General features: G+C 41.4%; 1 protein-coding gene across 1 annotated transcript; it reads right to left on the bottom strand.

Annotated features, from left to right (window-relative positions):
* Window positions 1–7,384: 7,384 nt before the first annotated feature.
* LOC127292391 (tryptophan synthase alpha chain) lies at window positions 7,385–10,914 on the bottom strand. Its single transcript, XM_051321770.2, has 8 exons — window positions 10,785–10,914; window positions 10,181–10,327; window positions 9,923–10,097; window positions 9,095–9,171; window positions 8,541–8,618; window positions 8,075–8,152; window positions 7,887–7,946; window positions 7,385–7,792 (listed from the first exon to the last, which is right to left on the bottom strand). The coding sequence occupies exons 1-8, from the start codon at window positions 10,842–10,844 to the stop codon at window positions 7,658–7,660; spliced, it is 810 nt and encodes a 269-aa protein (XP_051177730.1). The 5' UTR covers window positions 10,845–10,914; the 3' UTR covers window positions 7,385–7,657.
* Between the last annotated feature and the right edge of the window lie 3,044 nt (window positions 10,915–13,958).

The following is a 13,958-nucleotide window of genomic DNA, read 5'->3' as shown; positions in this document are numbered from 1 at the left end:
AATGGCTAAGATGTGCATGAAATTCAAATTTCATCTAAATATGCACATGTTTATAGGGAGTGTGTCCTATATATTGTGGTTAGTCTAACCATGTTGGACCCAATAAGTTTGGGGACCAAGATGTACTTGAATGATGTTTTAGGTACATTGGGGATGCAATGGAGGCTTGTCTCATCTATAAGGAAGGTGTTGTCACCATATGAGGATTGGAGTCAAGCTAGGATGATCGATGAACTCTTATCTACTACATCAAGCCATTGCCATCTCGGTAACAAGTATCTTATTCATGCAATCTCATATAGCATCCAACCTATTGTAGGTTGTATCTTGGCATGAAATTATTTATTTTGAAAATATTGCGGTTCTTGAAAAATCATTTTTAAAGTAAAACTTCTTATTGTACATTTGAGTAATTTGAGAAGATGCATATGTTGGGAATATATATATACATCATGTTTATGATTCATCTACCCACACATGCCCTCTAGCGATTTATTGCATATCAATTCCTCAAAGAGCTCTTATGTGCAATATTGATGAAATTACGAAATAAATCCATATTTATGATACTTGTTGCCTTTTCTCAAAACACTCCAACTAGCTATATTTCCCTTATTGTTAGTTGTGATGTTTTTGAGGTTTAACTTGGTTGAAGTTCATTCATATACCATAAGTGAAAATTGGAGCCATAGGCTATATATGCTTCTTAAGCAAACATCCTTTGGTCTATTTTATGACTTCATCTTGGATATCTTGTCTTATCTATTTTGTTAACATCTTGTGTGTGCGTGTTTCTTTATGGATCACTTTGTCCACTTTAGAAACTCATATACATAAGAGCGTTAATCCATCACCTTGATATCCTTGTTCTTTGCCAACTATCTTCTTATCCTTTTGATTTTAATGTTATTGGTAAAGAAGATTTATGAGTGCTTGGTTTATTTGTTTCTCTTCATGCACTCATATCTCGTAATTGTTGGACTCAAGTTGTTCTTGATAAGCATATTCTCTTTATCTTTGTTGTGTTCTAAATGATATATAGGGAGTAAGGATTCCATGTTTGTGCATATTGTATTCAAATGCAAACATTATAAATAGTGCACGAACCTTGGGGAGCTTTCTTATTTTTAGAGCATTATATCTCTCTTATCATGATATCTTTGTTAGTCCAAGTGGATCTTTGATTGCTCATTTCACCATGTTATCTTTATGCAATCTTTGATCCTCAATATAGTTTGACTTCCTTCAAGTATTCATCATTGGATATGTGCACTTGATTCCACTCAAATTATGAGAAGTGCACCCTTTGGGGAGGAACTCGCATTATATTGGTCTTCTAAATTTTTCACCCATTTTGACAATCGATGCCAATGGGGGAGAAGTTTAGAGGGTTTAAGGGAATGGTTTTATACTTAAGTTTGGTTTGTACTTAAGTGTTTTGCCTCTCATGCATTCCATATTTATATGTCTTGCATGGTTGTATATATATAGTGGAAACTATCCCAAAGGTTAATCTTGACAATATATGCAATGAATTCATGTTCATCACACGTGCATACATTGTGGGGGAGTTTTCTCTATATATTGGTTCTACTCACATCTCTTGCATTTGTTGTAGTTGTGTGAGTAGAGCCGGTTTTGATATGGGCTAGTAGCTTTGTGTTACTTGACCATATCACATACAACCTCTTGTATACAACTTATTCTCGGATAAGTTGCGTACTTGTCACTAATATTCATTATATAAACCCTCTTATTGTGGTTGTCATCAATTACCAAAATGGGGGAGATTGTAAGGGTACATTGCCCCTATGTGTGGTTTTGGTAATTAATGACAACCCCTATGGACTAATGTTTTCATTGAGTTTATATGAAGGAATATTCCATAGGTACTACTTGCTCTCCATGTGTTGGATTCAAGTATGGATGCTATGAAGATAAAGGTATACCTTGTGTATTGGCATCAAGATCATCGGTATGAAGATATATATGTGATATGATCAAGAAGAAGAAACGTAAGACGGAGTTCTTATGTGGAACTCAATATTAGCCATGCTCTATCTTATGTGAGTATGAGAAGATACAAGGTTGAGTTGGGCAAGTTCAAGATGAGCATCTCAAGTGAATCACATGCTTGAAGCTTGCCATCCATTTGGTGATAATGGACTAGTGAAGATGTGCATCAATGGAGCTTTCCCATCATAGTGTATGTGGGAGCATTTGTGAGTCTTCACGAAGCAACATTGGTCAAGTGAGGTATTCCGGCTTGAGTGAGGCTTGAAGAGTTATCATCAAGATCAAGCGGGATGCGCAAGGCAAAGGTATGGCCTTGCTAGGTTTTCCTTTTACTGGTCTCAAGGTGGATGTTGGGAGACCGGATTATAGGATAGATAGCCGCACTATTAAGAGGGGCTTTCGGTTGAGTAACTTGATCACATCGTCTTAGGGAGCTCAATCCTTTGCATACTTTGCATATCCTTATTGCTTCTTGGTTTTTCTCCATGTGAGGTTCTTGAGCTTGTTGCTAGCTTTACAACAAGCCCAAGTTCATCGAAAACGGAGTTCGCATGCATCTTCTATTGCGTTTTCGAGGTTGGGTGATTTTACCGGTTATTCATGATATAAGGTTCTACACTTTTATATTCATGATAAAATCCCCTCCTACAGTTTTTTGAGTTTGCACTTTCTATTGGATAGCATTTGTTGTTATCTTTCCAACGAAATTAGTTTCATGTCAATCGGAGTTCGGGAGCAATAGTTATTAAAGAAAAGGTAAAAGAAGAAAAAGAAAAAGAAAAGAAAAAAGGGGAAGGCTGCCGGTTGCCGCCCGGCCTGCCGGGCCGCACGCCGGCCCACCCGGTCCGCACCGGGCACCAACCGGACCGGGCGGCCACCGGCCCACGCGCCGGCCAGCCCAGCCTGCCCTCCGGTCCGACCGGGATCCGGACCGGGCCGCCTCCCCGCACCAAGGCCCAGGGCGGCCTGCCTCTCCCGCGCGGCGTGAGGCTTTCCGCCGCCCAGCGCGCGGTCAGCTGCCGCCCGGTTGCTGGGCCGGTCGGGCCAGGCTGCCGATCGGGCTCCTCAGCGCCCAGGCCGGTCGGCCGGCCTGGCAACCGGCTGGGCACTTTTTCAGCTTGTTTTTTATCCGATTTTCACCCGGTTTTCTCCCCAACGGTTATTTTTCTCCTTAGACTATAAATAGCCCTTCTTCCACCTTGAGCAACAACTTCTTCCCTTTTCTCTCACCTCCATTGTTGCATTTGAAGAAGTTGCTCTCTCCCTTGATTCCTCCAACCATTCTTGCTCATACTTGAGGATTTGAGAGAGGAGATCTAGATCTACACTTCCACCAAACCATTTCTTCTCTAAGTGAGGGAATCTCTTGGGATCTAGATCTTGGAGTCTTTGGTTGACTTTTCCCCTTGTTCTTCCTCTCCAATCTCATCCTAGCATTCGTTGCTTTGGTGGGATTTGAGTGTGAAGGACTTGAACACCTCCGGTGTTCTTGCTTTGCATCATTGCGTAGTGTTGAGCTCTCCACCACGATTTGTTCGAGTGAGAGATCGTGAGCTTGTTACTCTTGGAGGGTGACCTCCTAGTTGGCTTGGTTGGTGTCCCGGTGATCTCTTCGTGGAAGATTGTGAAGGGGCCCGGGCTTCTCCTTCGTGGAGCTTGTGAAGTGGTTGTGGAGCTTGCCATCTCCGGAGTGGAGGAAAAGCTAACCATAAGGAAAGGGCCATTATCCTTCGTGGGTGTGGTTCGGAGAATAGGGTGAGCCTTCGTGGCGCGGGGAATCCTTCGTGGGACCTCCACTCCTCCAAACGTGACGTACCTTGTTGCAAAGCAAGGGAACACGGGAATACATCCTCGTCTCCGCGTGCCTCGGTTATTTCTATACCCGAGCTCTCTTTCCTTGTGATAGCCATCGTGCTTGAAGTACATATATCTTGCTATCACTTGTGCTACATATATCTTGTGCCTATCTTGCTTAGCTCTAGTTGCTATTGTTACACTTAGTTGAGCTTAGCATATTTAGGGTTTGTGCTTGTAAACTAAACGATAGTTTAATTCCGCATTCTTACAAGACAAATCCGCAAGAGTTTGTAATTGCCTATTCACCCCCCCTCTAGGCGACATCTCGATCTTTCACCCTCGTCCGAGGGTTCTCCTACTTCTTCACCCATGATGAGGACGCATGTCATTGATGGTGGCGCAGAAGATCAGCCGCCGGTGCCCCTTTAAGGAAGAGCGAGGGACTCAAAGCCGCATGCTATTGATGGTGGCGCAGAAGATCATCTGCCGCATGCCACGCCTGGCGCGGCCGTTGTAGGCGAGGTGTGCCATTGATAACTATGCAGAAGGTTGCGACACGCGTATGCGTGAAAGCGAAGAGGCTGAATCGAAGCGGTCTCGCGTCCGCTGCCAGGCGGGCCTATGGTGATAGGGTGCGGACGCCGAGGGGGGGAGAGATTCCACAACTCGCAACACCCTGTAACCCTAATTCTCAATAATACAATATCGGCGACTTTTGCTCTTGATCATACTTTCGTTCGCTTCTTAGTTTGGCCGATCGGTCTTTGAGTTCACCAGTGTTCTCCTTCCTGAAAACCTAAATTCATTATTATGGGCATTGAAACTTGTCACGCCTCTTCGAGTGCGCGCTATAAAACGCGACGTGCACGCGCAACAAACGACTAGGAAACTTCCAGCCGCCGCTTCGTCTCGCCACGCCTCGCTGCTTCATCGCGCCACGCGTCGCCGCTGCCGCTCTCCCAAGCGCGCTACCGCCCCGCTCCACTTCGTCATCGGGATGCCGCTGCGCCGCCGCGGTCATCCGGTTTCCGCGGCGTCCGAGAGCGGCCCAACGGCAGGTTCTACGTGGAGCTTTGCGCCGGCGGCTTCCGCCTCACCCTCGGTACGTACGAGTGGAGGCCGGATCACCATCGACGAGCGCGACGAGGAGCTGATGCGCCAATGGAGGGTGCAGTTCCCTAGCGACGTCGTCGACACGGAGGCGTTCTTCGCCGACCTCAGGGCGCAGCGAAGGGTGGACCGGCGCCACCGTTGGGACTTCGCCGAGCGCGAGCTCGTCAACCCCACTATGACTTAGGCCGACGATGATCGTTTGGATGACGTCTGGACTGAGACCACCTCCGACGAGGAGTAGATTTGTAGTTTATCTATTTAAAATGTATTTTCGATGTGTTTTCAGCAGTGTAAAATAGCGCTTCTACTGCGAGCGCTTTTCCAGCGGGCCACGCGCGCTGCGAAATAGCGTCTCCGGTGGAGAAAAATTCGGTATAGCACGCGCTAAGCGTTTGCAGCGCGCGAAGAACGTTTTGCAGCGCTAAAATATTGTGCTTCTGTTGGAGATGCTCTAAAGTGAGCCTCCTTTATCAAATATGTTGTTAAACTGTGTAATCTGATCATTACTGCTCTATGCATGGATTAGATGTTGAGTCGCTGGTCTGTGCAAAAACAAAATCTAGTCACTGGTTTGTGCAACCTTTGCACGGAGAGTTGCTGGTATATGCAATTTCCTCTGTACAAAACGTTCTGTGGATGTAAAATTTTATTTCTATATACATTCATACTTTGATAAATCCATGGCAACTAATTTTGGTAGTTTAAATAAGTATATACTTTCCCTGCTTAAAATAATTAGCTCAATTTTATCTATATGGGAATACTTTTGTACACCCACGCATGGAAGTGGGTGTTTCCGTCACCGGCTATTTATTTCTCGAGATTCGTGCCTATCATGGTAGGTGGAAAGATTATTTTCTCTCTCATCTTTTTATCCGAATTTTAAAACACGATGAACGATGATGTAAACACACCCATGCATGGCATGGGTGTACAAAATCCACTCTCCATATTTTAAGACATAGAGAATATATTTTTCCTAAGTATTTCTTCAAGCTTTTTTTTTATGAGTGACTGTCGGAGTATTCAGGAATGAGGACCGATACCCGTCGCAACTTGCACCGTCATTTTCATTTTCAACAATCAATAATTGAATAAGTATACTGAACCATGCGCCACAGCCACAGGAATTTTAAATTAGGATGCATTTTCAGGCGATCTAGGCCAGAAAAATGGAAACCAAACCTGCGCCTCTAGTTTCGGTCCTGGCGTACGTATGTCTGCTCCTGTAGGTGAACCGCGACTCCAAAGCTTCGTGACATGACACGCCCGATCGCAACGTGATCCATGCTTATCCCCCTTTTTTTCTACACCATCCATCGACGTGACAAAATGCTCCCTCCTTTGCTGCTTATTACTAAAGGATAACATATCCTTGTCTTGTCTTGATCTCATCCAAAAAGAGAAAGGCAGGCAAACGCCGTTAGGTTCTTTTCGTCGATAAAGACTCTCTGTTTGTTTTTCAAGCCGGATTTGGAAAATAATCGTGCATGGTGGACACATGTTCTCTGGACAAATACTCCCTCCGTATGTAATGTGACATGGATGAAGGTCGCCAATGTTCAAGTTAGTAGTTGTAATGTGACATGGATGAAAATTTAGTGATTACTAGTAGTTCTTCAGATTCTAAAAAAAGCTGCTCAATTTTATCTAGATCCAGAGGTATATAGACATATAAAGGTATACTACTGTATCTTATGTAATAAAGTTGAGCAGTTTTTCTTTTTTAGAACGGAGAGAGTACTACTATTTTCACATCCCAATGTGAGTGTCTCAATCTAAGCTCAAATTGAAAATGTTTGGCAGCGATTCACCGGAAGATCTGTTTTTTCTGCCTAACCGTATAGAGCTGTTTAGTATTGCCATATCTTATTGTTTGAATATCCAACGAAAAAGATCATGCTATTTCATTTTTCAACACGTGTGTTGATAAAATTCGCAAACAAAAGTTGCACTTTTCTGCTGATCCAGCTAAACAATTGACAAAAGCTCAGGTGTTAAAGCCAATGTTTTCTTCCTCCTCCGGTCTCTTGAACGCCAGAAGGTAGCTTCACATAGCGGGAACGATGCGCATTTGCTTGACTTTTCTAGCCCCAATATACAGGAGGACCATGGTTTCTTTTTTCTTTTATTCGTGTGCATCTCTTTGATGAAGAGATAATCGCCCCTTTCGAAAAAAAACGAGCATCCTTTACCCACGTTCTCTACAGCTCTCGTATTTTTCAAAAGAGAGCATGGAACAAATACGAGTATACACCTAGAAAGTTATCGGCACCTGGTACAATAGGAAATAGGGATAATGTTCTAGCCCAGCCTGACAGCCCTTTTGTCCCTCCTCCAGAGGGCAAGAAGAATAATCTGTAGGCTGTGTCATTTTCAGCGCATCCATTGTCCCGCCTCATCCATATAGAAAACGAGATGAATATTGACTCGGATGACAAAATTCAAGCCAGCCATATAAAGCAACCACGGCCTTATCCTGTTATTCCTCCAAGGATAAGTCCTTCCAATAACACACCATTTTACAATCTTTTTCCCTCTAAAAAGGAGAAAACAAAAAGTAGTCTTGTGCAGTTAAGCTCCGAACCATTTCTGAATTTCCCTGTTAATTCATTTTGTGATTCCAATACAAATATGCTAGATGAACTACAGACTCCAAGCCCTTCGACCAGACTACGGCAAGATAAATGTTCTGCTTACAATCTAATTGGCTTGTTCATGATTGCTAGTCTCATGGAATAGCAGCCTTGATGCTCTTAGCGTACTCTTCTATTCTTTTTAGGCCTTCTTCAGGAGAAGCGGCTTCACCCAACTGTCTAACAATTGCACTGCCAATGATCACACCATCCGCTCCCCAGCCCGCGATCTGTGTTACAAATAGCAATCACTGTCAAAACTATAAAAAAAAAAAGACAAAACATAATAGTAATTGACACGAAAGTTGTGATGGGCTAATTCACCTGCTTTGCTTGCTCTGGAGTTGATATGCCAAAGCCGACAGCCACGGGTTTGTCTGTAACCTGTAAGCTCAGGAAGAGAAGCTATATTAGCTTCAAGCATTCTTCAAAACAATTTTCTACAGACGGAATTGCAATGCTTGCTCAAGTTTACTGTCTACCGATGAGAAGAGGGTTATAGTTTGCAAAACCTGCTTGATCTCCTGAAGAAGATGCTCAACACGTAAGTTTACATTTGAGCGTGCACCTGTAACTCCCACGGCGCTCACCTGCATAATATACGAGCTAAGTTACCATACGTATCGATAAATTTAGTTACCATACGTACCAGTCGATAACCTGTAGCCAACACCAACTTGAATATAACAGATGAAATGACCTTTCATTTGTTTAATCTGCCATGATTTAATTACTTGCAGATTGCAAACTTCAGTTGCTTCCATTCTAAAACTTTTCTGCTAAAACATGCTAGAATTCCTGGGTATCTATACAAAGCATGAGATGACAAATTATGCAGTGTCTCATTAAAGTTCAAACACAACATTAGTCAACAAATATTCCATATTACTCAAGATGAATTATTAACAAAAGTTTCAAATAATGTTCAAATCTGATGACAAACTTCGAGCAAAGAGTAGGTTTCTTCTTGATACTCACAAGGTAAATAAATCCTTCCGAAACTTTTGTGATTTCCTTCATCCTCTCTGTTGGTGTGGTTGGTGTTGTAAGTAGCACCTGTAGCCAACAGTGAGAAATTTAAATCGATAAGTGACTGAACTCAAGATAACGTTCTTGGTTATAAGTCCACCTTGTTCGCATAATGTTCTAGTGCTGGCAAAAGATATTCATGTTTAGTATTGTAATTATAATATCTAAAACAAGACTGCCCTGAATTTCTTTTGCTTTGTCTTTGCCTTTGCTTGTGATTTGCTTTTTGTTTGTTTGTTTTCGAAAAAGCTGTAAAACTTCATGCCATCTTGGTGCTTCCTTCTAGTACAAATTCGAAATGACGTGCATTTAGCAGAAAAAAAGACTTCCCTGAATTTCTGAACGTGTCCTAGCTTGGTCAAACTCACCTGACCCAGTGGGGTCATTTGACCTGCTCTTATTTCTTATTCAATGGACCAATCTTGTCCAGGTTCTAGATAATTTGATGTAACACAAAATTTAAATGAACATTATTACATGACAAGATGAGAGTGAGAACCAACCAGCTCTATGTTGTGCATAGTGGCCTCACTCCTTAGTAATGTTGTCTCCTCCAAAGGAAGATCAGGTACGACAAGACCTGCAGATAATAACTAGTGCAAATCAACAACCACACAACTACAAGAACTGCACATATAGTTTTTGTAAACATCGTCAGTTCATGGAAGAGCATCTGATCAGGTTCAAAAGCTAATATATGTTTGAAAATAATCAGCTATTTTCATCAATTTCCAGTAGATGAGGATTGCAGAGACCATGCAAAAAGGTTGCTGTTGGTCATGAGATTTTAAGGAACTGAATTAGAACAGTCAATTTCCAACTAGCTAGTCCATCTCTACATCTTATTCATGCACAAGAGAAAGATATCAACGAAGTGGAATGCTTCCATGATGTTTCTTGTACAGAAAGGAGTTCTAACATAAATAAAGGTTTAAATGAAAAGAGAGATTTAAGGCAGACAGGACGACTGCAGAAAATCTATTATTGAAGAATCGGTCTGTAATTGAATGACAAATTGTTACACTTGATAACAAACTGAAGGGAAGTGTCTTGAAATACTTAAAATGGGTCCTCTCTTTTAAAGAGTAAATCTTTTTGTTCTTATTCATTCAAGATGTCCCTAATCCCTATCTGGTTTTCTCTTGCCTGAATATTTGCCTTTCTGCTCTGAGTTCCTTGTTCTTTGATTACTTAATATTAACTAGAGAAAGAAGCTAAGCTCACATCATGTTCAAGACAAACAGAAATCGCAAAATCAAGAAATATCATACACAAATCAGTACAAAACATTGTAAGTTCGTATTATTGACTACCATGTAAAAAAAATATACCATTTACACCAGCTTGTTTAATACTAGTCATGAAGTTCCGCACTCCAAGCTTGAGAATTGGGTTGCAGTATGTGAAGAGAACAATGGGACAAGACAGTTCTGGTATAACCTCCTTGAGCATCACCAAGACAGAACTGAGTGTAGTGCCTCCCTTCAGCGCACGGTATGCTGCGGCCTGAAATGATTGTGAAGAAAAAAATTCTTGTAACCCATGCCAAATACAAAAGCTATAAAGTACAAATATAGTCGAAAGTGTACCTGAATAACCGGACCATCAGCCAATGGATCGGAGTAAGGTACACCAAGCTCAATCACATCCGAGCCGCAGGAATCTAGGATCTTCAACGCTTTCGCCGTGGTTGCCAAATCAGGGTCACCGGCGGTGATGAATGGGATGAACGCGGTCTGGAAAAATTTATGGTTAGCCAAAACGGGTAAAAATAAACCGTACCACAAAATTATGTGCAATCACACCCTGTTGTTGTGCTACAATTTTCACAACTGAGAGTACATGTAATACCGATATTCCCCAATTCATCAGGGCATTACTTGGAGAACGACTTGGAGTACCATACTCTGGCAAATTAGACAGCTAGACGAACGGATTCTGAACAGTCGCAAGCTTATACAATACACCTCAAGCAGCAATTCTTAACTTGTCAAGGTAGGTAACCTTGTTCTTCCAAAAAAAGGTACTAGTAGTAAAAACAATACGCCTCAAGCAGCATTGTTCCGCCGTCCACCCTCACCCAACACACACAACACGTCAGCAGCCGCACACATAGCGCACAATAAGGAACCACGGCTTAGCGCCCTCTAAATCATAGCGCGAAGCAAAGGTTAAGGCGTAAGGAGCACGTGCCTTGCCCTGCTCCCGGAGCCTGTAGAAGGTCTCCGCGACGCTGCGATTGCCATCGGCCATGGGCGCGGCGGCGGAACAACTCCCTGGCGTCGCGCGCCGAGGTCTCCGCCGGTGCAACGAAGAATCCGACGAGATCGCGGCGGCGCCGGCGGCCGCAGCCGAGAGGGAAATGTTGGCAGGGAAAGGCTCAAATGGAATGCCACGTCGGCGTGACACTGCGCCTTGGGCCGTGTCGGAACGCAAATGCGAAGAAAAAGCATTGGGCCTCGTTTGCTTCTGCGAGCCGGGCCGAGCCACCACACGATGAGCCCATTAAGTCCGTCCCGGGCAGTTTTAGGCACGGGCAACTAGCGCAGCCCATAGCGAACCACGGTGGGCCAGCCCGTTAACGCCGTCTTGGTTTTCTTTTTTAGTTTTCAGTTTATTTTTCTATGCCGCATTTATTTTATATTTATATTTATACTTTAATTTTATTTTTATAAAAGGGAAATATTTAATTTTAGTTTAAATATGTAACCTGAATGTTCTTTATAACCCGCTGAGTATTTTGATTCACAAACATAAATGCATTCTTTTACATGAGTATTTTTCCAAATACATGCCTTTTTTTTAGTTCGTGAACGCAATTTTAGAACTCACGAATAATTTCAAACAACATGGACAGCATTTTAAATATGAATAAACATTTTTTTAGTCCGTGAACATATTTTTTTGATATCCATGAACATTTATTCAAGGCCGTTAACATTTTTTTTAATCCTATACGCATTGGGGGGCATATAGGTTTTCAAGTTAGACACTGGGTCGTCCCATAACAAAATAGAAATAGTTAGAAAGTGGCTAACTTTTTGCAAAGTGTTCTTGTTTCATCTATACTGTTGACATGTGGCCGGTTGAATGCTTATAAGAGGGTTTTGGTGAGATTTCCCTTCCGGGATGGTTGAAATATTATATGTGTATTTTTGTTGGATTGTAAATGAATAGGATCATTTCCACACCGATTTGTCATGAATCCGTTTTATGGATCCATATAAGGTTTGAAGAAATCTGACACATAAAAATATCTTATTTTGAACTTGACACCAGCATACGGTATAAGATATGGCATGCTAGAGAGCACCCGAATAATGGCATCCAAATATTATTTAGGATTATTTGATGGTTTTGATCCGAGTAATGCGATGTTCAACCGAAATATAAAGGTTAATATAGCATAGTTAATGAATTAATTAGTTTTCCACTATTAGAAAGCTCACTTACATAGCCATTATATGTTATGCGGAATCCAAATTTATTAGGATATGGGTCTGTAGAAACATTTATTGATGCTATCTTCTCCCTTGTGTTTGCCTATGTTTTATTTGTTCATTCTCTCATGTTATAACTATTTATTATATGAGTATTTTGGTTGTATGGTGTGACCTTTTGCATATGCGCATACCTAGTTTTATTTCTGCCTCGAGTCTGCTTTGTTTCGTTCCGAATCCACGGTCTCACATATACACATTCGAATCAGCAACCTATCATTATCCGATCTGCTCTAAATCCGTAAAAAAATGTGGTATCGGATACAACAACGGAAAAATGTGATCATATCGGATCCGATTACATTCCTATATTTTTTAGATTCAAAGTTCAAAACAACGTATCTTTAGAATCATTTGTCCTAATTACTGTCAGTTTTCGCCGGTGCATTCCTTATGTCTAAATTTTTGAAAATATATCCTATGTTGATAGGTTTCAAAAAATAATTTTTCCGTACTTCACAAACTATTATACTTGTACTTTGTGTACCGCTTCGGTTTTTAATATATTTATACTTCATGTTGTTAGGTTTCGATGCACTTTTCTTCTACTTTAGTAACTACTCTACTTATATTAAATTCCATATTAATAGGTTTCGAAAAGCCTTTTTAAAAACTTTAGAAACTACTGTGTTTTTTTTCGATAAGGGGGAGACCCCAGCCTCTGCATCAATTGATGCATACAACCTCCTATTAATCTTATTTAAAAGGTCTGAGTTACAATCTTAAACCAATTCATGGATCACATAAAGTTTCCACATGGATCAGCCATCTAAAAATAAAGAGTATAACAAGCCGCCACAGGATCCTCCGGCTGGAGATAAGACCACATATGGACCCAATGGGTAACTAGTGGAATAACCTGCAGAAAAGATGGGAAACTTTTTTTTGTTAAAGATAAAATCATTGCGGACATTCCATATTGCCCAAAGTAAAGCGCACACACCAACTCTAATGTGGCTTTTGTTTTTCTTAGTTACACCATTTAACCAATTTCCAAACAGATTAGTCACATTGGCCGGAGGTGGAATATTGAAGGTCGTGTAAACAATACGCCAAAGGATCTTTGCAAACGGACAAGTAAAAAATAAATGTTGAATTGTCTCATCTTGATCACAAAAAAAACATCTAGAACACCCTGCCAATTACGCTTCTTGAGATTATATTTTGTGAGAAGTACCCTCTTGAGAAAGAACCACATAAAAATTATGATTTTTAGTGGAACCTTGATTTTCCAAATATACTTCTTGAATTCACCAACAGGGCCATCAAGCAAATCAAGGTACATAGATTTTACCGAAAACTGACCTGACGTGTAAGATTCCAATGAAAAACATCATCATTTTCTGAGATTTGAACTCCCATTAGACGTACAACAAGATGAACCCATATATCCCACCTATTACCCGAGAGCGCTCGCCTAAAACCAATATTTATGGGGGTCGAATTACGAACATGAGCTACCGTAACATTAGTCTAATTGACAATGCAATACAAAGACGGATATTGCTCGCAAAGAGGTCTATCCCCAAGCCAAACGTCTTCCCAAAATCTAGTTTTCTGACCATTCCCTACCTCCATCGACCCTCTCATAAAGCAATCATCTTTCACACCCATTAACCCTTTCCAGAACGGTGAGTCTGATGGTTTCGCAGCTACTTGAGATAAGATTTTGTCTTTTAGATACTTATTCTGTAGCAATTCTTGCCAAACACCTTGCTCATTTATAAGTTTAAAAAGCCATTTGCTAAGGAGGCTCTTGTTCTTTAACTCAAGCACCACCACGCCCAACCCCCCTGGTCCTTTGGCCTACATATAATCTCCCATTTTGTTAATCGATATTTTCTCTTATATCCATCACTTTGCCAAA

Source organism: Lolium perenne, chromosome 4 (genome assembly GCF_019359855.2).
Source record: "Lolium perenne isolate Kyuss_39 chromosome 4, Kyuss_2.0, whole genome shotgun sequence".
In the NCBI taxonomy this organism is placed as follows: domain Eukaryota; kingdom Viridiplantae; phylum Streptophyta; class Magnoliopsida; order Poales; family Poaceae; genus Lolium; species Lolium perenne.
This window is presented reverse-complemented; position numbering and strand designations above follow the sequence as displayed.